Source organism: Chelonoidis abingdonii, chromosome 3 (assembly GCF_003597395.2).
Source record: "Chelonoidis abingdonii isolate Lonesome George chromosome 3, CheloAbing_2.0, whole genome shotgun sequence".
Taxonomy (NCBI): Eukaryota; Metazoa; Chordata; order Testudines; family Testudinidae; genus Chelonoidis; species Chelonoidis abingdonii.
Window position 1 is genome coordinate 1318191 of NC_133771.1, and position 26160 is coordinate 1344350.

Below are 26160 nucleotides of genomic sequence, written 5' to 3' on the forward strand. Positions count from 1 at the left end.
GCCAAGCAGGTGGTCTACCACTGTGCTCCTGCTGCAGCTCTGGCTGCATCCATTAACCTGGACAGTCTGACTGTCGCTCCCCTGCCTGTGTCATGCTGGGGGGCTGCGAGCCATCGGGAGAACTGCGACGGGGTGACAATGAACCGATAAACTCCTCGTTTTCTCTACGGTGCCAGACCCCTAGGGTCCTAGGGCAAGGTTGGGCGTCACTGCGGAGACCTAGCCAGTTAGCTCATATGAGCATGGGCTGGGTGTCTAAGGCAGGCCTGGCTTTGCTATAAGCTCCTCTTGAGCCAGATGGCCTGGCGGGGAGCCTCCACTGTTTCAGACCTCATAACCCTAGTGGAGGTGCTAGGCCGCCCATCAAGGTAACCGTGGTGCTCTCTTCCCCCAGTTGTGGAGCTACCCACCTTTTTCCGAGGAAGGTCCAGGATACCACTACAACCTCCTGGGAAAGAAGCCGTGGGCAGCGTACGTTGAGGCGTCAAACCGAACAGGCTCGGAGATTCTCCTCCCACTAACAAGCTTGCCGCCACGTCATCCCCGGGCAGCCCGGTATCCCAGCAGGCAGCATTTCCCACGGCCTCTACGGGCACTCCTCAGCGCAGCCTAAGCACGCCCAGCTCGCCAAAGAGAGGCGTGTCCAGCCTCGGGTTACACGGCACGGCTGCTTCCTAAAATACGTTATGGGCCGTGCCGGCCGTTGGCTCGCTGGTTCTCAAGCAGGCGGAGCGCCGGCACCCGGCCAGGGGGGGGACTGGGGTGGGTTAGTGGGGCGGCGGGATTTTTCAACAGAGGGACGGGCCGGGGGGGCGGGGGGTCTCCACTCTCTGTAGACACACTATAGGTAGTGAGAAGGTGGTAGCATTCAGAGTATGTAGGTTTTTGTGGGTGGGCGCTCAGGGTCCCAGGCTGCGGCTTCATAGCTCCTGGCTGTGCTTTCGAGTTTAGGCGGACGCGTGAGGAACTGGGTGTACAGACGCGGCTCCATTGTTAGCCTCTCCTGTGCCGAGTGGAACAGCCCCCCTAACCAGGCGGGAAAAGACCGATGGTGCCCTGCGGCGTGCGCCGTCACTCCCCTTTACATTCCACCAGACTGGGGGCGGGAGACGTACACGTGCGCGCAAGCCAGGGGCGTATAGCTGAAAGAAGGAGTGAGGGGGTCAGGCAGCCTCCGTCGTCGCTGGCCTAGAGTTCCCCCCGCTGGGCCCCAGAGGGGCCCCCACGGACCCACACGCCACTACACACCCTGCAGCGGCGAGAAGGGGTCATCGCTGCATTGATGGCCAGCACGCAGGAGCACCGGCGCTGTCTGAGTGCTAGGGCTGGCGTCCCGGTAGATGCAAGCACACTGTCCCGTAACCGAACACCACGGCGCTGTGTAGCGCTCATCCAAACTCCCGATGCTGTGCGCCTGGGCAGAGATGAGGGTTCTAGGCCAGGGGTGGGGAGTGATATGTGGGGCGGGGGGGGACCCACATACCTGCAGTACGGGCTGTCACATCCACCTTCTCTGCAATCACTTCCTTACTGGCAACGAGCCCCACAGTCAGCAGGTGGTACGTAGCCAAGCAAGACAGCAAGAGGCCCGACCCACAACCAGCCGCCGCAAGCCTCCCTGACGCCTTCTGTACCAGTGTGATGAGACTGGACTGTTTTTTAATGTGTTCGCTCTGCAATACTGTGTTGGTGGCCTTCAGGGTGTGCCCTAAGGCAGTTCTTAATATCTAGGTGGTGGAAAATGAGGGCTGTCATGGTTGCTGGTGACAAAAGGAGGCGAGTGGGCAGGTGTCTAGCGCGTATAACTGCCTTGAGCAACTGGAGCTTCTTCCTAGCAATCTGAGCCATGGGGCCCTTCACGGGCTCGCAAAGGTGCAACTGAAGGTGTTGGAGACAAAGGGATGAGTCGACCATCCTGGCCCGGGAAAAGCGGCCTCGAAGCAGTAGAGGAGGAGCTGGAGGGGGTTGTTCAGTCTGGACGCTTTGCAGGGGAAAAGGTGTCTGAAGTGCAAGACATGCCGGACTCTGGCTCACACATGCCCCCAGAATGGACCCCCGAGGGGTCCGGCTTCTCTGTCTCGCAAAGCTCTGTCTTTAAACCTGTTCCTGTCCATCTAGAAATAAACCTCTGTGTTACTGGCTGGCTGAGGTCACCGCTGACTTGCAAAGTGGGGTGCGGACCTGTGGCTTTCCCCAGGACTCCCCAATCACACTGCGAAATTGCGGGTGCCTTCCGCGCCGCTGGAGCGGACTCGCCTACATGGTGAAGTCCTACAGAGGATGCAGATTTTGGATTGCAGTAAATGGGGCGCCAAGGAGAGACGCAGGAGTGTGTAACGACGTGTGAGCTTCTTGCCCTGAACAAGTCTGCTCCAAGGGAGAGGAGGCTCCCCAGAGTCCTGCCTGGCTTGGTGGGGAGCAGTTCCAGAGCATCGCCCGGGGACTCTGTGACAGCCAGCCCCCCTGACACCATATGAACAAGCCCCACACCTCCCCACCACATACAGGGGGGTGGGAGGGTCAGGTATCAGCCCCAGAGTCTCCCCAACCTCTGTGTACCAGCCCTCCAGGCCCCCTGACCCAGTCCCACCGGCTCACGAGGTGGCGGAGGTTGGCCGTGAGGCGCCGGTTGAACAGCAGGAAGTTGAGCGGCTGCTCCAGTGAGCGGCTGGAATCCTCCATGTCCCAGGGGACGGACAAGGTCATGGCAGCCACCAGCCCCGTGTTGCGCCCCTGCTGCGCTAGGTACTTCAGCACCAGGATCCTGGGGAGACAGCACTGCAGGTGAGCTGGGGCTCGGGATTAACTGTTCCCCTCCCTGTGCTGTGCCAGCCCCCCTCCCCTTGCTATTCCCCAGCTTGTGGGGGGGGGGGGGAGACATTAACCACCACATACCTGGGAGATTAACCCCTCACCTCCCTCTGTCAGCCCCCAGGGAGGCCCCCTGCTCCTCACCCGCCTAGCGATACACCCACAGCCAGGAGTGGTGCCCGTGGGTGCTGGGCCTTGATGTGAGTGACCACGGTCTGCAGGTCCTCCGTGTTGCTTGCGCAGAAGGCTCTGGAGGTCTAAGAGCAAGAGCAGAGCTGAGGGGGCTGGGTGGGTGTCCCTGGCTGACCTCAGTTAATGGGGCAACCATGGAGCTAACAGGGATGTTCATGCCAGATCCCCCACTCTTGCATGCAAGGGAGGGGGGTCCTGGCCTCCCAGGGGCATGGGGAGGGTTCAGCCCTGAAAGCCGTTTGCAGGTGGGATGGAGCAAAGTGCGGCCAGACTGGGCCAGCTAGCCCAGGACCCCAGCTCTGAGAGCAGCCCGTGCCAGGTGCCCCAGAAGGCATGAACAAAGCAGGGAATCGTCCAGTGATCCATCCTGTCACCCATTCCCAGCTCCTGGCAAACAGAGTCTGGGGCACCATCCCTGCCCAGCCTGGTTAACAGCCATTGATGGACCTGTCCTCCAGGAACTTCTCTATTCTTGTTTGAACCCTGTTCTAGTCTTGGCCTTCACAACATCTCCTGGCAAGGAGTTCCACAGGTTGACTGCCCATTGTATGAAGGAATACTTCCTTTTGTTTGTTTTCAACCTGCTGCCTGTTCATTTCGTTTGGTGGCCCCTTGTTCTTGTGGTATGCGAAGGAGTAAAGAACACTTCCTTAGTCACTCTCTGCACACCACTCATGATTTTACAGATCTCTGTCACATTCCCCCTTTGTCGTCTCTTTGCCAAGCTGAAAAGTCCCAGTCTTATTAATCTCTCCTCAGACGGAAGCTGTTCTATCCCCTAATCCTTCCTGCACCATAAAGGATCCTTTTCTGAGCTGGGCTGACCACAGCCACCCGCAGTGTTCCAGGTGTGAGTGGCCCATGGATTTATACAGAGGTAACTGGATATTTTCTGCTGTCTTATCCAGCCCCTTCCTCAGGGCTTGCCAGCTGCCGCTGCCCATGGAGCAGCTGTTCTCAGAGAACCAGCCCCAGAGAGGCCGAGATCTCTCTTGAGGGGTCACAGCTGGCTTAGCCCCATTGTTTTGCCTGTATAGATGGGACAGCAGCTCTGACCTGCTGGGACCCATGGGCCAAGCCCTGCCCTCCCCTCTAGGGCCCACGGCCTCCAGAGCCCTGGGCCAGGATCTCTGTGTTGGAGCCGGGCCCCAAGGCCCCCCCAGGGACACAGCTCACTCACCAGCAGCTCCTCCCCCTTGCACCCTCGGTTATTGAACACAACAGTCCTGGGGAGAGAGATGGATGAGGCTCCCTGCCCCCTTCCCCCATGACCCCTCCATCCCCACTCTCCATGTCCCCCCTTCCCCCTCCATCCCCACTCCGGCTCTCAGTCCCACCACGGCCCCCTTCCCCGCCCCACAGTGCCCCACCCCCATATCCCACCTTCACCCACGACCACAGCCAAGCCTCCCTTGCCCAATGCCGGCAGAGGCTGGCACTGGACCCAGATCAAAGTCCTCAGGGCTGACCATGAGGCGGCCCCTGGGTCACCCGGGCCGGCTGCCCATGCAGCATCTCACTGAACCCTGCGCGGGAGGCCTGCCGCACCAGGTGCAGGACATAGGTGGCCTGGCTGTTGCTGGTGAGCTGGCAGCCAGCAGGACGGTGGGGCCTGTGCCAGGCTCCGGTACCGCTGGCTCTCTGCATTGTCCGCCCAGTCCAGCAGCAGCTGCCCTCCATCCGCCGTGCGGAGCAGCTCGCTGGCAGGGAGAACAGGGTGGAGTGAAGCCCGGCACAGAGGCTCGGGCCGCGCCCCATGGGCACAGCTTGGGAGTCATGGAGCAGCCAGCTTGAGAACCCAGCACCGCACCTTCGGTAGGAGAAGCCGGGGGGACTGGAAGGAAGAAGCGAGCAGGGTCTGGAGCCGCCCCTCGAAGCACCAGGGCTGGGGTAGAAGGGCTCTGCGACAATGGGGGCATGCGCCTCCAGGAAGGTGCAGAACGACAGCCCGCCCACCAGCAGGGGCCTCTGGGGAGAAATTCGGGAGAGCTGAGGCAGCCTGAGCCCAAGGATGGGCCTGGCTCCAGCCCCCGCAGCTCCAGCTTGTCAGAGCCCTCACGTTCACAGGCCCTGGCACAAGCCATAGCACGGCCCCGAGATCCCCGACATGGGGGCTGGAGCCAGCAGGGACAGAGCCCGGGCCCCAGACTCACGATGCCGAGAAGCGCCGGTAGCGTGGTCCCATCAGCCCAGGTGCTGGAACGAGGGTGTGGCAGGCAGCACCCGGGGCGGGGGGGGTACCATCATCCCTGAGCAACACACTCCAGGCTAGGCCCTGGCCCACCCACTGAGGCGGGACAGGCGGCCGCCGTTCTAGTCAGAGGTGAGATGGGGCCACGGGAGGAGGGCGGAGAGGAACCAGGAACAGAGATGCACCAGTGGGGCTGGGAGGGAGTGGCTGTCCCCCAGGGCCCCCCAACAGGAGACTTGTGGGGCCAACGCCCAGAGCAGGAGGATGGGGGGCTGACTGGAGGTGTTCTCATCACAGCTCGGCAGCTGGCATTCAGCATCCGAAAACACGAGACACCACCAGCAGGGCCCGGAGCTGCAGCCTGAGGCACTAGGCTCTGTTCCAGCCTGGAGGGGGTCTTCCCTGCTTCAGCCCCTGCCTCCTAGCCACAGCGTGGGCTCCACCGGGGAAGTGAGACACTCCCCAGCTGTGCGATGGAGCAAGGACGCTTCTCCGGGAGGACCTGAAACGAGGTCAGCACAGCCGTGCCCAGGAACCTGGCACCGCCAGGACAGGCTGCACCAGCTGGCGAGTCCCAGCCACCAGCCAGGCCAGAACAATGCCCCAAGGGCTTGGAGGGAGCGAACCAGCGGAGGCAGCTCAGCCCTAGGCGGGCAGGTCTCCGGCCCCCAATAGCTGGTTGTCAGTTCTGAGCTCCAGGTAGGAGCGTCAGGCCCCAACTGAGGCTCTGGGGAATCGGTGCTGGAACTGGGGGGCTGCTGCACCCCAGCTTGGCATGGTCTCCATCATCTCCAGGTTCAGTGGCTCCAAGCACCCCCTACACAGTCTCAGCCCCTCTGCCTGGGAGGAGGGGTGTCACAAGCGAGGGGGGCTCTTAGGTTGGGGACCCCCCCATCGCTCCCAGCTCGGGCGGGGCTCAGAGCTGTCCCAGGCAGCGCCAGGGCTCCAGCCCAGCCAGACAGCGCCCTGCGACCTACAGCCGGACACACGGGACGGATCCCACAGCGCTGCCTGGATCAACCCCCACCCCGCAGCGCTGCCATACGGATGACGACCCCACCCCAGCGCTGACCGGACGGACCGACCACACCCCGCAGCGCTGCCCAGGACCGACCGCCCCCACCCCCAGCGCTGCCCATACAGACTGCAGCCCTCTCAGCGCTGCCTGGACGGATGACCGCCCCCCCAGCGCTGCCGCAGGACGGGATACTGACCGCCCCCCCAGCGCTCCTGGACGGAGCCCCCCCCCCGCGCTGCCCGGACGGACGGCCGCCCCCCCCCAAGCGCTCCCTGGACGGACGGACCCAGCGCTGCCCAGACGGACTGACGCCCCCCAGCGCTCCCTGGACGGACCGCCCCCCCTCAGCGCTGCCCAGACGGACTGACCGCCCCCCCAGCGCTCCCTGGACGGACCGCCCCCCCCCAGCGCTGCCCAGACGGACTGACCGCCCCCCGGCTCCCTGGACGGACGCCCCTAGCGCCACGCAGACGGACTGCCCCCCAGCGCTCACCTGGACGGACCGCCCCCACAGCGCTGCCCAGACGGACTGACCGCCCCCCCAGCGCTCCCTGGACGGACCGCCCCCCAGCGCTGCCCAGACGGACTGACGCCCCCCCAGCGCTCCCTGGACCGACCCCACCCCAGCGCTGAGCGACCGACGGACCAACCCCCCACCCAGCGCTGACCAGACGGACCACCCCCTCCGGGGCTGACCGGACGGACCGACCCGCCTCCCAGCGCTGACCGGACGGACGGACCGCCCCCCCCCCAGCGTTGCCCATACGGACTGACCGCCCCCTCAGCGCTGCCTGGAGGACGCCCACGCCGCCGCTATGACCCGCGCCCCCCCAGCGCTCCCTGGACCGACCCCACCCCAGCGCTGACCGGACGGCCGACCCCCACCCGCAGCCTGCCTGGACGGACCGACCCCCCATCCCAGCGCTGCCTGGACGGACGGACCTGCGGGACGCACACCCAGTAGTAGCCCAGGAGGCGGCGCTGGCGGCCAGCAGCAGCAGCAGCGGCTCCCCCCGCCCGGAACAGCAGCTCGGGCACGAACCCAGCGCCCGCCATCCTGCAGCCGCTGAGCCTGGCAGCTCTCCGGCAGCCCCGCTCACCAAGCAGCCATGTTGTGAGGGGCAGCCCCGCCCTGCCAGCCGGCCGGTACAGTAGGCCTGGTTTGTGAGGGGCAGGCCCCGCCCTGCCAAACCCGGCCGGTAGCCATGTTTGTGAAGGGCAGGCCCGCCCTGCGCCCCGCCGGTCAGCCATGTTTGTGAAGGGCAGGCCCCGCCCCTGCCAACCCCGGCCGGTAGCCATGTTTGTGAAGGGCAGGCCCCGCCCCTGCCAGTAGCCATGTTTGTGAGGGGCAGGTCCCGCCCCTGCCAACCCCGGCCGGTAGCCATGTTTGTGAGGGGCAGGCAGGCCGGCCGCGGTTAACCCCGTAGGTGCCGGGCGACAGCAGAGTGAGGGTGGCTCGGGGCCGGAGAGGGGTATGGGTCTGTTGCGTGGAACCGGTGGAAGGGTGGCACGGGGCAGAGATGGGTCTGCCAGGTGTCACTGTGCTGGGCGATGGGCCAGGCGGGTGGCACCGTGTGGAGGAAGGGTCTGTCGAGTGGCACGGGGGGAGCTGGGTGGCATGGGTGGAAATGGGCCAGGCGGGTGGCACGGGGAGGGGGATGCGCCAGGTGGCTGGCACCAGGCAGGGGGAGCTGGGTGGCACGGGAGGGGAGGGGGGAGCTGGGTGGCATGGGTGGAAATGGGCCAGGCGGGTGGCACGGGGAGGGGGATGCGCCGGGTGGCACCGGGCAGGGGGTGGTGGGTGGCACCGGGCGGGTGGCCCTGGATGGGCCGGGGCGGGCTTTGCGGTTCCCCTGCCGGAGGCTCCGTGCCCGGGCGGGTCCCGCGGGGAACGGCGACGTGTCCCAGCCACGTGGACTCGCCTCTTAGGGGCGGGGCCGAGCGGGTCTCGGGCGGAGCCGCAGCTGGGGAGCCGGGAGCCGGGAGCTGGAGCGGGGCGGGGCCGGGCCGGGCGCTGAGCCGCTGCGGAGCCGGCGGAATGCAGGTGCGTGTGTCCGTGCAATGGGTGCAGTGGGGGACCATGTGGCTCTGGGTGCAGTGAATGCAGTGGGTGCCATGGGTGCAGTGGGGAGCCGTGTGGCTCTGGGTGCAGTGAATGCAGTGGGTGTCCTGGGTGCAGTGGGGGGCCGTGTGGCTCTGGGTGCTCTGTGCTGGGTCTGTGTGTTGGCGTGAGACCTCATGTGCATCGTGTGCCCATGTGTGTAGTGTGCGCCTGTGGGGTCTGTGCATTGGCCAGGGGGGTACCAGGGAGCAGTTGTCAGGGTGTTCTGTGTGTGGGGCTTTGTCAAGGTGTGGCCGAGGGGTGCCATGTGGGACAGGGCTGTGTGGCTGGGGGAGGCTGTTGTGCGTCACTGTGCCCAGTGGGCGCTGTCTGGGTGTGCTCAGTGTCCGGGGCCTGGCGCTGGCTGTTGTGTGTGTGTGGCCAGGAGCTGGGGTGTGCTTGGGGTGGGGGCTCTTGCTGGTTCTGTGCTCTAGGGATGTTTTGCTCATGGGATGCATTGGGGGTAAGGGGGCCTCCTGCAGGCTCTGGTCACTCTTATAAAGGGCTCTGGGCCCACCCTGGGGCCTGGTGGGGGACACTCCCTGCCCTGCACCCTGGCCGGGTCTGCGTGTACGATGGGCAGCTGGTGGCATTGCCAGTCATGCTACCATGAGTGCTCTGTCCTGCCCACTAGGCCTGCCCTGCCCAGCTAGGGGTGGCTTTGGCTAATGCATGTCCTGCGGGCATCTCTGCCAGTGCCAAGACATGCTGGGTACACTCTGTATGCCAGGGCTGGGTGGCATTCACACAGACGAGGCACCTTAGAGCAGGGTGGACGCGCAGGGTCAGACTGCGTCAGAGGGTGCCAGGGAGCTGGGACAAAACGGGACAGGAACGGGGCAGCTGGAGAGCAAACAGGCTTACACTGCCCATAAAGCACTTCGGCCGACTCAGAGCACCCTCCAGTGGGCGTCTCCAGAGGGCCTCCACCACAGAGACACTGCGCTGGGCTGGGGCCTCGTCCTGTTGACGCCTGCCCTGGAAGAGCTGCACCTGACGTGGCGTGGCCCGTGGCTTTGGTCAGTGGAGACGAGGACAGACCAGGGTCAGGCCCATGTTGCTACCTTGGCTCCTGGCGGGGGTGGGGGAGTGCAAACACAATCACAGCGCCAGAGCAGGGCGTGGGGAGCCTGGATGCCCCAGAGCAGCCTCCTCACTGGCTCAGCCTCCCGCAGCCCTGGCCAGCCAGTGCCCAGCTGATAGCGGAGCATGGCATAGCCACCCTGGGGGCTGACTCATCCTGCTCAGCACATGCCCAGGGGATCCTGCCGTGCACCCCATACGGTGCCTCGCTGGGGCTCCAGACACTCCATGCAGCCTGCACCAAAGGCCAGGCTCCAGTGGAGTCAGATGCCACCGGAGGGAGACTCAGCCTATGAGTTACATGGACCCCAACGCTGGGCTCTGGCAGGGGGGTGACGCGGCTGCTTGTCCCCCCCAGGGTGTCCCCAGCTCTGATCTCAGGATGAGGAGCTTGCTGCTAGTGTCTCTTCTGCTGGCCATGACTCCTGGTTGGGCCGCGCCCAAGGACAGCTCCAACAGGTATGGGAAAGCAGGTCTCCCACGGCCCTGCCAGGTGGGCGGGATGGGGAAGGAGCCTTGCCTGGGGGAGCGCCCATCAGAGGGTACTGTGGGGAGCAGGGCCATAGACTGGCTGGGTGGGCACTCTGGGGAACAGGACTGGAGCCCTGGCTGCAGGCGGAGGCTGGGAGGGATGAGGTGAGAGCCCTGGCTGCAGGGGCTGGAGCCCTGGCTGCAGGGGGGTGCTGGGGGGTGGGGCGAGAGCCCTGGCTGCAGGGGGTTGGTGTTGGGGGGCAGGGCTGGAGCCCTGACTGCAGGCAGGGGCGGCTCTAGACATTTCGCTGCCCCAAGCAGGGCGGCATGCTGCGGGGGGTGCTCTATCGGTCCCAGGGAGGGCGGCAGGCAGCTCCGGTGGACCTCCCGGAGGTGCGCCTGTGGAGGGTCCGCTGGTCCCACGGCTTTGGTGGACCACCAGAGTCGCGGGACCAGCAGACCCTCCGCAGGCACGCCTGCGGGAGGTCCACCGGAGCCGCCTGCTGCCCTCCCGGCAACCAGCAGAACGGCCCCTCCGGCATGCCGCCCCAAGCACATGCTTGGCGTGCTGGGGCCTGGAGCCGCTCCTGGCTGCAGAGGGTTTGCTGAGGGGGCAGGGCTGGAGCCCTGGCTGCAGGGGGGTTTGAGGGGAAGCCCATGTGTCTGTACTGCCCCACTGGCTGCTCTAAACGCTGGGATCCTCGTGCTGTGCTGTGGGGCTGGATCCTGCCCCTGTGACCCATTTTGCTGTTTGTTGCTCCCAGGTCTGAGGGCCCTGCTGCGGATCCTGTTCCCAACCTTCTGCACCCCGAGCCAGAGGAGCTGCGGTAAGTCCAGCTCCCCCAGGGAGGGACCCCAGGCCTGGGGCTGAGCAGCTGGCAGGGAGCCCGGCCTGTGGAGGGGCAGGTCTGTGGGGGTTTCCCTGGGGCCCCAGCCCCTGGATGTGTTGATGGGGGTGGGGGGCACTAACTGGGGTTGGATCTGTGCGAGGGTTCAGGCTTTGCAGGATGCTTTGCGGCAGTGATGCGCCTGGTTGTGGCCCGGGCAGAGCGACCTGGGATGGGGGGGTCACATGCAGGGGACATGGAGCTGGGCACGACAGAGAATGAGAAAGCGTAAGCACAGCCAGTGGTCCAGCTGGCCCAGGACTGGTCTGCCAGTGTCAGGCACTTCACAGGGAGTGAACAGAACAGGAGCCTGCCCCCGTAATCCAGTCCAGCTTCTGGGCTAGAGACACCCAGAGCAGAGGGTGTGTCCGCACCAGCCTGGCTACTAGCCATTGAGGGACCCAGCCTTCAGGAACTGAGCTGGTTCTGTTTGAACCGTTCTAGTCTGGGCCTTCCCAACATCCTCCAGCAAGGAGTTCCACAGGTTGACTGTGCGTTGTTTGAAGAAACACTTCCTTGTGTTTGATTAAACCGGCTGCCTGTTCATTTCATATGGTGACTCCTTGTGTTATGAGAAGTAACTAACACTTCCTTATTTACTATCTCTACACCAGACATGATTTTATAGACCTCTGTCATAACCCCCCTGTCACGGAGTCACCGGGCGATGCTCTGGAATTGCTCCCCACCAAGCCAGGCAGGACTTTGGGGAGCCTCCTCTCCTTTGGAGCAGACTTGTTCAGGGCAAGAAGCTCACACGGCTTCACCTCCTGGGTCTCTCCTTGGAGCATTCAGCATCCTCTGCCCCTCCGTGCGCTTCCCACAGCGAGCCTGCCCCAGCGGGGTCCTGGGGAAGCCACAGGGTCCTGCACCCCCACTTTGCAGTCAGACGTGACTCTCAGCCAGCCAGTAAAACAGAGGTTTATTCGATGGCAGGAACAGGGTCTAAAATAGAGCTTGTAGATACAGCGAACCGGACCCCTCGGCCGGGTCCATTCTGGGGGGCAGTGAGCCAGACCCCCAGGTCTGCACTTCACTCCTCGTCCCCAGCCAGCTCCAGACTAACAACCCCCTCCAGCCCCTCCTCTCTGCTCAGCCCCTTTCCCGGGCCAGGAGGTCACCTGATCCCTTTGTCTCCAACACCTTCAGCTGGCACCTTTGCAGAGGAGGGGCCCAGGCCATCAGTTGCTAGGAGACAGAGTGCCAGGCATTTAGGGGCACTGGCCCTTTGCTCTGCAGCAATCACACACCCTTATCCCACCACCTAGATATTAAGAACCGCCATGGGGACACTGAGGCACCAACACAGTGTTCAGAGGGAACATTAAGAAAATTCCCAGTTTGTCACACCCCCTTAGTCATCTCTTTGCCAAGCTGAAAAGTTCCAGTCTTATTAATCTCTCCTCATATGGAAGCTGTTCCATCCCTGAATCATTTTGTTGCCCTTCTCTGAACCTTTTCCAATTCCAATAGATTTTTGAGATGGGGAGACCACATGTGCACTCAGCATTCAAGGTGTGGACGTGCCATTGATTTATATAGACACAATATGATATTTTCTGTCCTATTATCTCTCCTTTTCTTAATGATTCCCAACATGCTGTTCGTTTTTCTGGCTGCCGCTGCAAATTGAGTGGATGTTTTCAGAGAACTAACCACAGTGACTCCAAGATCTCTTTTTGAGCAGTAACAGCTAATTTAGACCCCAACCTTGTATCTATCTGGGTGGGATTATGGTTTCCAACGTGCATCACTTTGCAGTTCTCAGCCTTGAATTTCACCTGCCATTTTGTTGCCCAGTGGCCTTCTTGGGTCCCAGGGCTGAGTGCAGCGGGGTGGGCCCTGGGAGCAGTTGGGGGGCAAAAGGGACCCCACTTGCACTGCTGGCTCTGGGCATGGCGCACTGCAGACCGAGGCCTGCCCCAGAGCAGAGCGGGCAGAGACCAGCGAGGGAGATTTGCCTGCGGTCTTGGCAAACCATTAATTCGGAGTCGGGTTTGTCCAGCCTCGCCTTGGCCCTGTCTGTGGTCTCCACAGCCCCCCGCCCGGCCTCACTCTGCTCCCTGTTGCAGGCTGCTGCAGCGCTACCTGCGGAGCGTCTGGCAGATGGCACAGGACCCCACTCACATGACGAGGGAGCAGGGTAAGGGTCACGTCAGTGCCGGGGGGGCTGGGCCCATGGGGAGCTGTGCTCATGCTGGGCTCGGGGTGAGGGTCCCCTGTGGCTCTCACACAGTGATGGCAGCTGACACGTTCTGGCTCTGTTCCCGGGCAGGGGGTGCCTAGGCACCATGCGGACACTCCTGCCTACCTCCCTCTCTGCTCCCCACAGCCACGGCCGCCCCCAGTGCCCAGCCCCCTGTGACTCCCTCTCTCTCGCAGTGCTCCTCTACCTCTTCGCGCTACACGACTATGACCGGAGTGGGCAGCTGGACGGGCTGGAGTTCATGCAGCTGCTGATGGAGGTGGTATCCCAGCACGCCCAGGGGCAGCCTTCGCCCGACACGGTAGGTGCCACTCAGACCCCCCCTCAGGGGCTGGGGAGCAACGGGCCAGCTGGGCAGGGGGTAGTCCGTGCACGGCCAGGGGCCAGCAGGCATGGGGGTGGGTGCATCTCCCCCAGAGCACAGGCAGCAGCAAGGAGAGCACCCCGGGGATCCCCCCTAGGGAGGACGGAGCTCAGGCACCTCACGGTGCAAAGGCTTACGCCCAAGAGCCAACTGGTCCCCACTCCTGGGCCAGGTGGGATCCGGCACCCCCACCAGGGGCCAGGCTTCATCCCCCACCCCTGGGCCAGGTGGGAGCCAGTGCCCCCTCCAGGGGACAGGCCCGTCCCCCACCCCTGGGCCGGATGGGAGCTGACCCCCCCCCTCCAGGGGTCAGGCCCGTCCCCCACCCCTGGGGCCGGATGAGAACCGGCAGCCCCTCCAGGGGTCAGGCCCGTCCCCCACCCCTGGGGCCGGATGGGAGCCGGCCGCCCCTCCAGGGGACAGGCCCGTCCCCCACCCCTGGGCCAGGTGGGAGCCAGCACCCCCTCCAGGGGACAGGCCTGTTCCCCATTCCCCACACGAGCCAGCCAGTTCCTTCCCCGCAGTCTGCACCCCCCAGTGCTGTGCGAATGTCCTATCTCTTCTGTCCTGCCCCTGTGCACATTCCCCCTGCAGGTGATCGTGGTGGTCGATGGGATCCTGGAGACTCAGGACCTGAATGGGGATGGGTTACTGAACCCCTCGGAGCTCCTGCTGCCCCTGGCCCAGGGCCAGCCTCCCCTGCCAGCCCAGACTGCCACCCCCACTGGGGAAGGGGTTGTGCAGTGGGCACCTGAGGAGTCGGAGCTGCCAGGCACCCAGGGTGCAGCGGACCCCGGTGGGGAGCTCCCAGAGGCAGCGGGGCCCGTAGCAGAGCAGCCAGGGGCTGAGGCTCTCTTGCTGAGCCGGACGGGACCAGAGGCAGCTCAGCCTGAAGAGGAGGCTGCCGGGGAGGATCCAGGGGCCCAGGCCATGGCCCCCAATGCTGAGATCTAGGCCCCCAGCCTAGATCCATGGAGAGCTCAGGGCACTGCCAGGGCAGATCAGAGCTGGCATGGGGGCTGCAGGTGCAGGGGAGGGGAGCAGCTGTGCACAGGGAAACCGAGGTGGTGGTGGGAAACAACTGCCAGGCACCTCCTCTCACACACTCTGGATCTGGCTGAGTGGTGCTGGGGGAGGGGGCTGCCTCTCTCCCCAGCCCTGGGGAAAGCAGCTGGGCTCAGCCCCTGAGAGAAGCGTGTGAGCTGCTCCTCAGGACACGGAGCTGTGGGGAGGCAGGTACCTGCCCTACCTGGGCTGGGGGGCCCAGGAGCCAGACACAGCATCCAAGCAGGGTTACCCTCGCCCGCGCTGACCTGTCCCTGCCAGAAGCTGGCTGCCTGGACTGAGGGGCACCGGGACATGTGCAATCAATCATGTAACTTACATTTTGAAACAGAAAAATATACCCTGAGGCCCAGGGCTGCTGGCCCCCTCGCTGGCTGCACTGCACTGCACTGCGCTGCCCCCCGGAGCCGTGGGGGTGGGGGGAAGAGAGGTGAGGGAAAGGAATTTCCCCAGCTAGCAGGGCTCACTCAGCTGAGGGTGCCTCCTGCCCATCCCACGAAATCACCCCCATGCCCTGCCCTGAGCAGGCAGCAGCTGCGTGGGCACTGGTATCTAGTCCAGGCATAGTGCCCGTTCCTCAGCCCCCCGGGCCATGCCCTCTCAATCACTACCACCCTGGCAGCAGGGCCTGGCACAGGGCCTCTGTCTCCAACAGCCCTGAGAGGGAGAACGGTGGTGCCTCCATCAACTGTACCAGGGGTTCAACCCCTGACGCCCTCAGTGACTGGTGCAGGAGCTTTGCCCTACCCCTGAGATGGACATCACAGCCCCCAGTGCACCCCCCAGCCAGGGTCCAGCCCCCCACCCCCCACTAAGACCTGCTGCCATAAGGTGGGCAGGAGGCCAGGCCCATGCGGCCAGCTGTGACACTGCCCCACTCTGGGTGAGCCCAGCCAGGGGGCCTTCCAGGGCTCTCCTCGCTCCGTGGCCCCAGGCCAGTCCCTCTGCTCATCCCGTGGCCACCCCCCACTCCCCTCAGGCCAGACTGAGCCCTGCCTGCCCAGGCGCTGGGCTGAGCTGGCAGGCGTCATGCTGAGCAGAGCCCCTGGGGAACCAGGCCCTGGAGCACTTGGACACCCCCGCTCAGTCAGAATGGAGCCTGGGGGCCCATCGCACTGTGGAGCCAAGGGCAGAGCGGGAGCCCCCACCTCCTTTGGCTGGCCCCACCTGCCCCCCACCCCTCACCCTGCCTGCCAGGGACGCGAGGAGCTTGCTCTGCAGAGCGGCAGCTCTTGGCAGGGCCCGCAGTGCAGCTCCCACCAGCTGCTGCGCTTCCTCTAAGACAAGGAGCCATGGGGAGCCCCAGCTGTGGGGTCTAGGTCAGGGGCAACCCCAGGCAGCTGGGTCTGCTGTGCCCAGGCGCGGCTGCGTCCCGGCTCTGGCTGCCTACCCCTGGGCGGGCGCTTCCCCCCCAGCTCACATGCTGGCACGCGTCTGCCCAGCTCGGCAGTGCCAGAGCAGCACTAACGTGGGGCAGACTCAGAGCCCGCCAGGCCCCCGGTGCTCACCTGCCAGCCAGACTGCACCTGTGCTGAGAAGAATGCGCGCTGCAGCTGTTCCCAAGCGTTTATTGACTATGCAGGACGGGGAGGGGACCCGCAGGGCCTGGTACAGTGCCCGGGCAGCTGGCATCACGGCACCCAGCGGGCAGCGCCAACAGCTCAGCCCTCGTGCCCCAGGAAATCCCGGCCAGTTGGCACCAGCTGCCCACCTCCTGGTGCAAAGCGGGCGTCTCCCGCAGTGGGCGGCACTCTGCTCACACGATGCCGTCGTAGCCGTGGACCCCACACTTCCTCCCGGCCACCTGGCAGCCAAAGGTCAGCGCCTCCTGCAGCCTCTGCCCTGTCATGGGAGAACAAGCTGCCCATCAGCCCAAGCCTGCCCCAGCCCCCTCCAGTGAGTCCTGCGGGGCATGGCCCCCTCCCCCCCCCAGTACACCCTGTGGGGAGGCCCCCGGACCCCCCGGTGCGCCCCGTGGGGAGGCCCCGGCAGCAGCACTGCCTCACCTCTCGACAGGGCCAAGAGAACGGCGGCATTGAAGGTGTCTCCAGCGCCCAGTGTGTCCACGATGGTCTCCGGGGAGAAGGCGTCTGAGTGGACGAGCTCCCCATCAGGCCCCAGCGCATCAGCCCCTGCCTCGGCCCAGGCGCAGATCACGGTGGCCCTGGGGGGCAGCCCCACAGCGTGACCCCACAGCCAGCCTTGAGCACCGTCCGCCCCCCGCCGCTTGGGGGCGGCCGCTCCGAACCCACCACCCATTTCCCAGCAGCTAGCGAGCAGCTGTTACCCTCCAGAGCCAGCTCCGGGCCCTGCCCCCTCCGCGGGGGGGAGCAGAGGGGTCCTGCGCCCCTGCCTCAAGCAGCAGGGGCTAAGGAGGGCTGGAGGCTGCCACTGCTGCGCTGCTCTGCCCAGGGCAGGGCAGTGAGTGCCAGGGGGTGAGTCCCTGGCCCCCTGAACCAGGTTCATCCTCATGTGGCCCAGGCCTACCCTGGTCTCACACGGCTGTGAAGCCCCTTCACGGCCTCAGGCGCCGAGTGGAACCCAAAGTCCTTCGCCACGTCCTTGCTGACAAATACCTGCCGGGAAAGAAAGGGAGTGAGAGGGCAGGGCCAGGTAGCCAGAGCCAATGAACGGTGCCGCCCCCAGTGCCTGCAGCCAGGCACGGCCCCCACCCCTCGGACAATGCGCAAGGTGCCCCACGAGTGGCCCCTCCTGCTCAAGACGCCAATGCCAGCGGCGCTAGGGCTTAGTGGCGTTGCACGTCGGCAGTCACCGTGTGTCCCCACACCCAATCCGCTGCCCCCAGTTCGTGACCCAGTGCCACGGCGCCATAGGCCAGTACTGCTTGCAAGCGTGGCCGGCGGACCTGTTGGCCCCTGCTGCGCACCCCCCAAATGCCAGTTGGCCGTCCGTCGAAGCTGACTCGCCGTGCTGCGTTGAGGACTCCCCCGATGCCGATTCGACAGGGCACGTTGGGTGCGCTGTGGGGTCTCCGGCACGCTAAGGGCCAGACGCACCCTGAGCCGCACCCTCCTCAGACATTGTGCGGCCCGCCCAAGCCCTTAGCAGTCCTGCAGCCCTTGTGCGCCGCCACCACCTGGCAAGGCATGATTGCCATTGGTAGCTGGGGCGCCCAGTCGGCCTGGCTCACTAGGGCGCAGGCACTGCGACATTCGCAGGTGCGTGGCCCACCCTCAAATGCAAGGTGCCCGCGCCCCGAGTGCCCCTCTGCCGAACATCGCCCCAATGCCAGCACCATCGCTCAGCTCCGTTCATTTAAGCTAACGAATATCCATCACTTGGCTAAATGGGTACAATTTTCTTTTTTTTTTGAAAATCCCGGCCCCATCATTGCCCCGAACCCATTATACAGCCATGGTGTAGGCTGGCCTTACATCGGGAAGCTGTGTAACCCCGAGAGGACTATACTAAGGGACTCTGTAATAGGCTTGCTCAGCGCGCGTTACAGGGCGAGCCACCTGTCCGACGCCACCAAGGCCCATTCCAGGCCAAGTGATGCCTGCGCATTGTGCTGCCGCCTCATGGGCATGCCTGGCCCACTGCATGAGACGCCCTGCGACTACAGTCAGATGCCGCCCACGAGGGTGGCCCCTGCCATAGCCGGCACCAAGCGACGCGTCAGTCTGGTGGCATTTGGCAATTGGTCCCGGGGTTGCTTCGGCTTGCGCCCGCAAATCAGTATACTGGTGTGGCCCGTTCCAGACTGAGACCACTTGGCCGGTCTTGGCAGGGGCCACTGAGGAGACATGCATGGGGTGCGGCATGCGCAGCTGGCTGGAAGGGCCACGGTCGAGGCGCTGGACGTTGCCGGCCCCATTTGCCCTCAGCCAGTGCATCCGCCGGGGGCACCTGCCGCCCCCGGGCCGCACTGCACCCTATGCCCCAACCTCCTCCACCATGTCGCAATGGCTTGGCCCAGTCGTCGCATTGTTGACGCCCAGTATGCGCCAGGCGCCAGCTTGGCATGCACGTGTTGCCCTTTGTGCGCGTGGTCTGTAGTGTGCATCCGGTTACTCCCCACATAATCATCCCAATGCCAGCGCCCCCAGTGCCCTTCAGCCAGCACCATGCCCCCACCCCCAATGCCAGTGCCCTCCAGTGCCCCTCTGCTAAGACCCCCAATGCCAGCACCACAGTGCCCTTCAGCCAGCACCGTGCCCCCACCCCAATGCCAGTACCCCTCCGCTGAGACCCCCAATGCCAGCGCCCCCAGTGCCCTTCAGCCAGCACAATGCCCCCACCCCCAATGCCAGTGCCCCTCAGTGCCCCTCCGCCGAGACCCCCAATGCCAGCGCCTCCAGTGCCCTTCAGCCAGCACCATGCCCCCACCCCCAATGCCAGTGCCCCTCAGTGCCCCTCTGCCAAGACCCCCAATGCCAGTGCCCCCAGTACCCTTCAGCCAGAACCAAGCCCCCGCCCCAATGCCAGTGCCCCCAGTGCCCGTCTGAGCCCCCATGCCAGCGCCCCCAGTGCCCCTTCACTGAGCCCCCACCCTCAATGCCAGCGCCCCAGTGCCCTTCAGCCAGCACCATGCCCCCACTCCTAATGCCAGTGCCCCTCCGCTGAGCCCCCCATGCCAGCACCCCCAGTGCCCCTCTGCTGAGCCCCCACCCCAATGCCAGTGCCCCTCAGCCAGCACCACCCCCCACCTCCAATGCCAATGCTCCCCAGTGCCCCCCAGCCAGCACCAAGTCCCCGCCCCAATGCCAGTGCCCCTCAGTGCCCCTCTGCCGAGACCCCCAATGCCAGCGCCCCCAATGCCCTTCAGCCGGCACCGAGCCCCCACCCCCAATGTCAGCACCCCCAGTGCCTCTCAGCCAGCACCCCCCCACCTCCAATGCCAATGCGCCCCAGTGCCCCCCAGCCAGCACCAAGCCCCCACCCCAATGCCCCTCTGCCGTGCCCCCCCAATGCCAGCACCCCCAGTGCCCCTCCGCAGAGCCTCCCCCATGCCAGTGCCCCTCAGCCAGCACCCCCCATCCCCAATGCCCCCCAATCAATGTGCCCAGCAGGAGCCCAGGCCCCAAGCCCCAGCTCCCTGAGCCATGCAAGCTCTGGCATCTGATTGGCCAGCTGAGCAGTCCCACTAGCCAATCAGCTCCCCTCCTCGCTGGCATCCCATGCACCTGTCATGTCTCCCACAGGCAGGTGCCCACCTGGACACCCCTCCCAGAGCAGTGAGCTGGTGCCAGCTGCCCAGAGCGCCCCCCGTCACCTGGGTGTGGGCGGGGCCAGGCCCCCTGCAGCACCCCCGGGGGCAGACCCCAGCTGTGCTGCTCTCCGGCTCCCCCCATGTAGGGGCCCCCGCTCTGGGCCATGACACCTACCCCATGGGGGCCCCCTCCAGGCACAGGGCCCCCCTCCAAGACAGGCTGTAAGCCGAGCTCCCTATCCCCCCCAGCTGCTCCCAGGGGCAGGGGATGCTCATGCAGCAGCCAGGACCCTGAGAGATGGGGTTCAGAGAGGATCCCCCACCTCATTAATGCAGCTGAGGTCAATGCTGCCTCCCCCCGCCAAGGCATAATCCACCCACCCCAGCCCGATCAAGTGTTTTGGGTGCAGTGAAGAGGCTGCTCAGGCTGGAGGCTGCAGGTTCATGCCCCCAGCAGCAGTGGGAGGAGGAAACCAGGGGTCACACAGGGCTGTGCTTGCCTGTAATAAGATGCAGCTTTGGGCTACTTGTGTAATTGAGGTAATGCATATTCATAAACTACGCAATTTAGAGCATTGGCTCATTTACATACACCCTCCAGATTCCTGGACCTTAGCGGGTTCCCACTGCTCCTGCTCACCTCCACCCGACAGTATTCCCCCATGCTGACACGGCCACCCCGTCCTCTCCGTGTCATGCCCCAGCCCCATCAGAGAACCCTGGACGTGACCTGCTGGGCCTGCCAGGGCAGGCTGGTCCCTCCAGCCCATTCTCTAGGGCTCTGTCCTGCCCAGTGTGAAACACCCCGGCCAGACCCACCTCCCTGGCAGAAAGGGTTCCCCAACAGCCAGTGGGAGGTCAATTCAGGCTGGGCTCTCCCTACCACCCCCAGAGACCCCTGCAGTGTCGGGCCCATTCCAGGACCCAGGAAGAGGGGTTGGTGGTGGGGACATGCCCCATTATTTCCTACCACGTCTCCGTAGCCGAAGAGCTGGTACAGCTCCTCCCGGGGCTTCTCCACCTCCACCGACGTAGAGACTCTCTGGTGGGCTGGGCAGGTCCGGTTATACTCCTCCACGCGCTGGATCATTTTCACCTGCTCTGCAGCGTTCCTGCCCTGGAAGCAGGACGAGCTCTCAGCAGGGCCAGGGCAGTACCCCTGGTCCCCCTGCGCCCATAGGCCTGGGCACAGCACAGCAGCCTGGTCTGGGGCTGGGTGCCACGGTGGGGACTAGCGACCCCAGCCTAAGCCACCTGGCAGTTTTGTGCTGCATGGGAAGGTGGGCTGGGCCATGTGGCCACAGAACGGGCTCGTCTACACAGGGCTACCCAGCACCAAGCACTCAGTCCAGATAACAGCATCCACACACGGAGCCAGTCAGGAGCAAGGTCCGCACAGAGCAGCCTGCGAAGAGGGAAGTGTGGAGCAAAGAGCAGCAAGCCGGCGCATCTGCCTCCCATCCCACCTCCAGGACCCCCGGCCAGAAGCACTGGGGCCAGGCTCTATTCTGGGTCACTCAGGCTCCTCCCCGTCACTAAATCTGCTGCTGCCACTCCCGTGCGACTCCGAGCTGCCCCTTCCTTTCTGTGCCAATGAGCGGGTGCTTGGCCAAGCCTTTGTGTCCTGCGGGGCTACCGTAACCACCCCCCCTCTGGTCACCCCAGCCCTATTCTGCTCCTCACCAGCCTGCTGCCTGGCCCACTCCTCATCTCCGCTCCTGGCCCCACCATGACATGGCCCCGGGCTGGGCAGCACTCCCGTGTACGTGCCATCCCACTCCTCTGATCTGCCTTCGCCTCCTCACGCTGGGCACTGCCGGGGGTAGGGACCCATTGTGCGCAGTCAGTGGCACAAGGGGGGACTCACCTCCCAATGGATCCACTTGTACTGGGTGAGGTCGACCTGCTCGAAATCCTGGGCTGTCACATCTGGCAGGTTTCTAACCCATGGGGGAGGGGGAGAACATGGGGAGTCAGCGGGCGGGTGCACAGGGCCTCTCCTAGCAGAGAGGTTAGAGCTGAGGGGGACGGGGGGGCGACTTTAGCCCATGCAGTCAGTGAGCCACTGGGGAATCTGGGCTAGCGGCCCCGGCTCGGTGGAGCCCAACACACAGCATGGCCTGTGGCACTCACAGCCCCTCCACACAGACCCCCCAGCCTGCCCCAGAGGACACCACGGTGCCCTGTGCCCTTGGGCACTGCTCCCCCTGCACGCTTGGCTGGCGAGGCCCCTGCCCACACAGGGCTCCTGGTGGGGTACGAAGGCCAAGCAACAGGGCAGACAGGCGTGATCGTGTGGGGCTCTGAGGGGCTGGACTCTGCCCAGCCGGGCTCACACCCAGCCAGCGGTAACCAGGCACCCATTCAATGATTAACCACAGCCTCTGGCAGAGGGGACAAGGCCCCAGACCCTGACCTGATCTCAAAGGGCATCAGCCAGACTTTGATCACAGAGCTCCCAGGGATGGGGGTGCCCGCTGATGCCCTTCAGCAAGGGGAACACAGCTCAGTGGCACCGAGCGCACGGGAATCACTAACCCCCTCCCCCACTTCTCTGGCTGCTGGATCCTAGCTCGACCCTCCTGCCAGCAAAGGGTTAACAGGGTCCCAGGCCAAAGTCCTACCGCCTGGTCCCAGCGGGCAGGAGAGACGGCCCTGTATGGGAGCTGTATTAACCGGAGGGGCTGGGGAGCTCCTCTGATCCTCTCCTGTGCCGAGCAGCCCCACAAAGACAAGGCTCACCACCAGGGTCAGGCAGCGCGGGCTCCCCAGCTCGCCAGCCCTGGTCCAAGCACAGCACCAGACCACCCGCCAGGAAATGGAGGGACAAGGCTGGTGTGGGCCAGGCGAGTTCCCAAGGGAGCATCCCATCCCGTGGGCAGTGGGGACCCAGCGAAAGGCCCTGACCCAGCCCTGCGAGTGCAGGGAGGTCACTGCTACAAGCAGCCAGCCCAAGGGTCACCCTCTGTAAGCCTGCCACCTGCAAAGAGGGCAGGCACAGGGAGTCACGGGGTAACCCCCATAAGCCCTGGGGGTGCAGCAGGTGTCACACATGCAGATTTCCCCCTCAAAGACCATCGAGATATGCCAATTATGGCAGTGAAATTACCGGTGCTGATTGGTCAGCCAGGATTAGCTGATTGGCGTCTGCGTGCAAAATCAGTGGAGGAATCAGTCAATCAGCCATGCGGGATGGGTCCCCTCTGATGGCAGCGCCGAGGTGAGACCTGAGGCACAGGCCCCCGAGCCCCTGTCTGTGACAGGCAGGACCTGAGGGCCCGGCACTGAGGTTCCCCCCGCGGGAGCCGCCTGCCTGCCAGGGGAGATTGGCGCGACGGCTCGGCGGATGGGACGGCCTTACGTGTCATAGAGCGTGACCGTCCGCGAGCCGGTGGTGCTGTTGACAAGGCAGCAGGCGCACGGCGTGTCCCCCCGGCTCTGCCATGCCACACGTGCAATGTCCACACCCCTGCGCCGGAAGTCTGCCACGATGAAACTTAGCAGGGGAGGGGAGAGAACAGGGGGAGGGAGAGAGGGGTTAGATCCTGGCGGGCACAGCGGGCGCCGGGCACGGCCCCTACGCACCTGTTTGTGTGCAGGATGGTGCGGGTGCCCCGGGTCGCGCTGCTGATGACAATGGAGGTGGGGAAGGAGCTCTCGGGGTGCAAGACCAGGTGGGTGAGCTCCACTGCATAGCACCGCAGGTCGGCCAGGACGAAGCTGCCGGGGAGGGGGCGCAGAGATGGTTAGCGCGGGAGAGGAGAGCCACTGCCCTGCGATGCCTGGGCGCTGGAAGGGAGACAGCAGGTCTGGGGGCCCAGTCAGTCCCCAGCAGCGATTGCACCAGCCACCAAACCTGCCCCTCTGTACCGGGAGCCCCACAGACCACGACTGGCCAGGGCGGCACCCAGGCTACAACCGGAAGCGGGGGTGAAAGGCTCTCCACAGACCCCCCAGCACAAAGATGGGGCCAGCGAGGGGAGGGGTTCTCCAGGAAGGGCTGGGGGCTCAGGGAGATGGGGCCGGCGGGGGTGTTGGGGTGTCTCCTGGGAAGGGCTGGGGGCTCCGTCACTCCCCAGCAGGGAGAGGGGTCCAGCGGGGTGCAGGGGGTGTATCCCCAGGAAGGGCTGGGGGCTCTCTCACTTCCCAGCAGTGAGATGGGTGTGACGGGGGAGTCTCCCCAGGAAGGGCTGAGGGCTCCATCACTCCCCAACAGGGAGATGGGGCCAACAAGGGTGTTGCGGTGTCTCCTGGGAGGGCTGGGGGCTCCATCACTCCCCAGCAGGGAGATGGGGCCGGCGGGAGAGGCCTCCCTGAGGGCCCTTTGGCCGTGGATATACCCACTCGCTTGGCTGATGCTCCGGAGAACAGACTTTGAGGATCTTGCGTCCCCTGGTCCCAGAGGAAAAGGCTGGATGGGACCCAGGGGAACCCTCTCCTTTTGTGTCCATGGTGATGTAATTCACAGGGACCACGGGGGAGCATGGACACATCAGGTTATGGTGGGTCACACCGTAATGGCAGCTGGTCACACCACTTAGCAAGGAGATGTGGATTTTAGAAAAGCAGCAGCACACGCTACCCCCCTGCCGACGCTGCAGCAGATCCCCTGCACCCGACCCCTGGTGCCCCTTGCCAGCTGGAAACGCAGCCCCCGAGTGAGGCCAGTGCTGCCGAGGAGCTGGACAGCCCAGCCAGTGGGAACAGGCCTGATAGGGCCCAGCTGGGGGGTAGGAACCCAGGGGTCACAAGCCTTTAGAGTACACAAAACTCAGGGTAAAGGAAGCCCCCAGTCTGATCTGCCCCCCTCCCCTAGCACAAGGAGGCAGCCAGAGCCCCCCTGATCAGCGGAGGCGTCATGTCTCCCCATCCCTGTGGGCTCCCTGCCCCCAACTTGCTGGGCCCTGTCACCTGGAAGGAAGGATTCTCTCTCATTCCAGCGTGCTGGGGGCCAGGGCACCTGCCAAGCTGCATAATGGTCCCCCCAGCTGTGCCAGTGGGACTGGCACTGCCTGTGGCAGGATACCCGAGGCGCTGGCTTGGGCACCCAGGCTCCCTTCTCACTGCAGGCATGCTGACCTGCAGTCCCCCTGCCCCAGCTCCATCACTTACTCCGCTGCGTGTCCTGGTGCCAACGAGCCCATGAAGGCGCAGGGTGCCCCCAGCAGGGACAGCACGGTGCAGGAGTTGGAGGCATTGCCCCCCCGCTGCCAGCGCTGAGACAGGCACCTAGAAGACAGACAGCCATGGCAGGGCATGGCCGGTCCCCGGGTTCCCAGCCCTGCGCTGGGCCCGTCACAGCTGGAACAGGGCTCTTAGCTGGGGGTGGGATTGCAGAGCCAGCCGGGGGTTCCCTGCTGGCTGACAGGTGTGGGCTGGGGCAGAGGAAGCTCATGCCACCCTCTGCTCCGTGTGCCAAGGCAGCCAGTTTAACGGAAGGCTGCTGCTAGGGCTGGTCATGCAGGGAGTGCTTGGGGCTAGGTTCCCAGGGCAGCACCGCGGCCAGTGCACTGAGCTGGCACCACACAGGGGGAGTGGGTCGGAGGCACCCAGGGGCCCGAGAGGGTCTGGGGAAGTTGGGCTGCAGGTGAAGTCACTTCTAGATGGTCAAGAGGGCACCCGGATTTCCTCCTGGCTAGAGTCTCATTGCCAGCCTTGCCAGGTCCTGCTCCTGCCAGCTGGGTACTCTCCAGCCACTTGAACAGCGGGTGGATTTTCCTGGCCCAGAGAAGGCCCGGGGCTAGCATTTGAGCATGGGCCTGGAAGCCAGAGCCCTGATCCTACCCTGGCTCTGACACAGATGCCCAGTGCCAGGCTCCTGGAGGGGCAGCAAGAACAACCCAGCTGGTCTGAGATGGGGCTGCCTGGCGCTGAGGGCCTGGCCAAGTCCCTTCCCTCCAGCCCCACGTCCCTAAGTCCCAGCCCCCTGCGCCTCACCCCTCCCAGGTGGAAAACGGAGCTGGGGAGGCTCAGAACCACACCAGGGGAAGGGCCCTGGGAACGTTATCAGTGACTGGCAAAGGCAACCTCCCCTGCCCACTCGTGGGACCAGCGCAGGGCTCCCAGAACCTGCAGCCCAGGGGCTGGAACGGCCAACACGCCCAGCCCAGCCCCTGCGCCCCCAATCCAGCTTCCCCTCTCCCCTCCCCAGGGAGCCAAGCCCCCCGTACCTGGTGTCCGTGTCCTCGGCTGGGTACACGTCCACCACGCTGATTATGTCCAGGCAAACCAGGCCAATACACAGGATGCGCTTTTCCTCCATGAATGGGTTGCCCCTCCGGCACCAGCTCCCTGGGCACTTACCCCCGACCCCCCTGCACCAGCTCCCTGGGCACCTACTCCCTGCCCCTCCCTCTGCTCCAGCTTCTCGGGCACCTACCCCCGAACCCCCTGCACCAGCTCCCCAGGCACCTATCCCCTGCCCCTCCCTCTGCACCAGCTCCCCGGGCACCTACCTCCTGCTCCTCCCTCTGCACCAGCTTCTTGGGCACCTACCCCCGACTCCCCTGCACCAGCTCCCCGGGCACCTACCCCCTGCCCCTCCCTCTGCACCAGCTCCCCGGGCACCTACCCCCGACCCCCCTGCACCAGCTCCCCG

General features: G+C 64.9%; 2 protein-coding genes across 5 annotated transcripts; one reads left to right on the forward strand and one right to left on the reverse strand.

Annotated features, from left to right (window-relative positions):
* Positions 1–8191: 8191 nt before the first annotated feature.
* CGREF1 (cell growth regulator with EF-hand domain 1) lies at positions 8192–14397 on the forward strand. Its single transcript, XM_032780129.2, has 6 exons — positions 8192–8256; positions 9755–9855; positions 10632–10694; positions 12827–12897; positions 13137–13261; positions 13919–14397. The coding sequence occupies exons 1-6, from the start codon at positions 8251–8253 to the stop codon at positions 14276–14278; spliced, it is 726 nt and encodes a 241-aa protein (XP_032636020.1). The 5' UTR covers positions 8192–8250; the 3' UTR covers positions 14279–14397.
* A 1544-nt stretch (positions 14398–15941) lies between these two features.
* On the reverse strand, positions 15942–26006 carry KHK (ketohexokinase). 4 transcript variants are annotated; one of them, XM_075063513.1, is made up of 9 exons: positions 25938–26006; positions 25733–25897; positions 24675–24791; positions 23148–23282; positions 21430–21502; positions 20533–20679; positions 16877–16965; positions 16396–16553; positions 16055–16231 (listed from the first exon to the last, which is right to left on the reverse strand). In XM_075063513.1, exons 2-9 carry the CDS (start codon positions 25822–25824, stop codon positions 16146–16148), a joined length of 897 nt encoding a protein of 298 aa, XP_074919614.1. In that variant the 5' UTR covers positions 25825–25897; positions 25938–26006; the 3' UTR covers positions 16055–16145. The 4 variants fall into 4 exon arrangements, with proteins under 4 accessions (XP_032636017.1, XP_074919614.1, XP_032636015.1 ...); XM_032780124.2 differs by lacking the exons at positions 23148–23282; positions 25938–26006 and adding an exon at positions 22924–23058 and having other exon boundaries at positions 25733–25860; XM_032780125.2 differs by lacking the exon at positions 25938–26006 and having other exon boundaries at positions 25733–25860.
* Between the last annotated feature and the right edge of the window lie 154 nt (positions 26007–26160).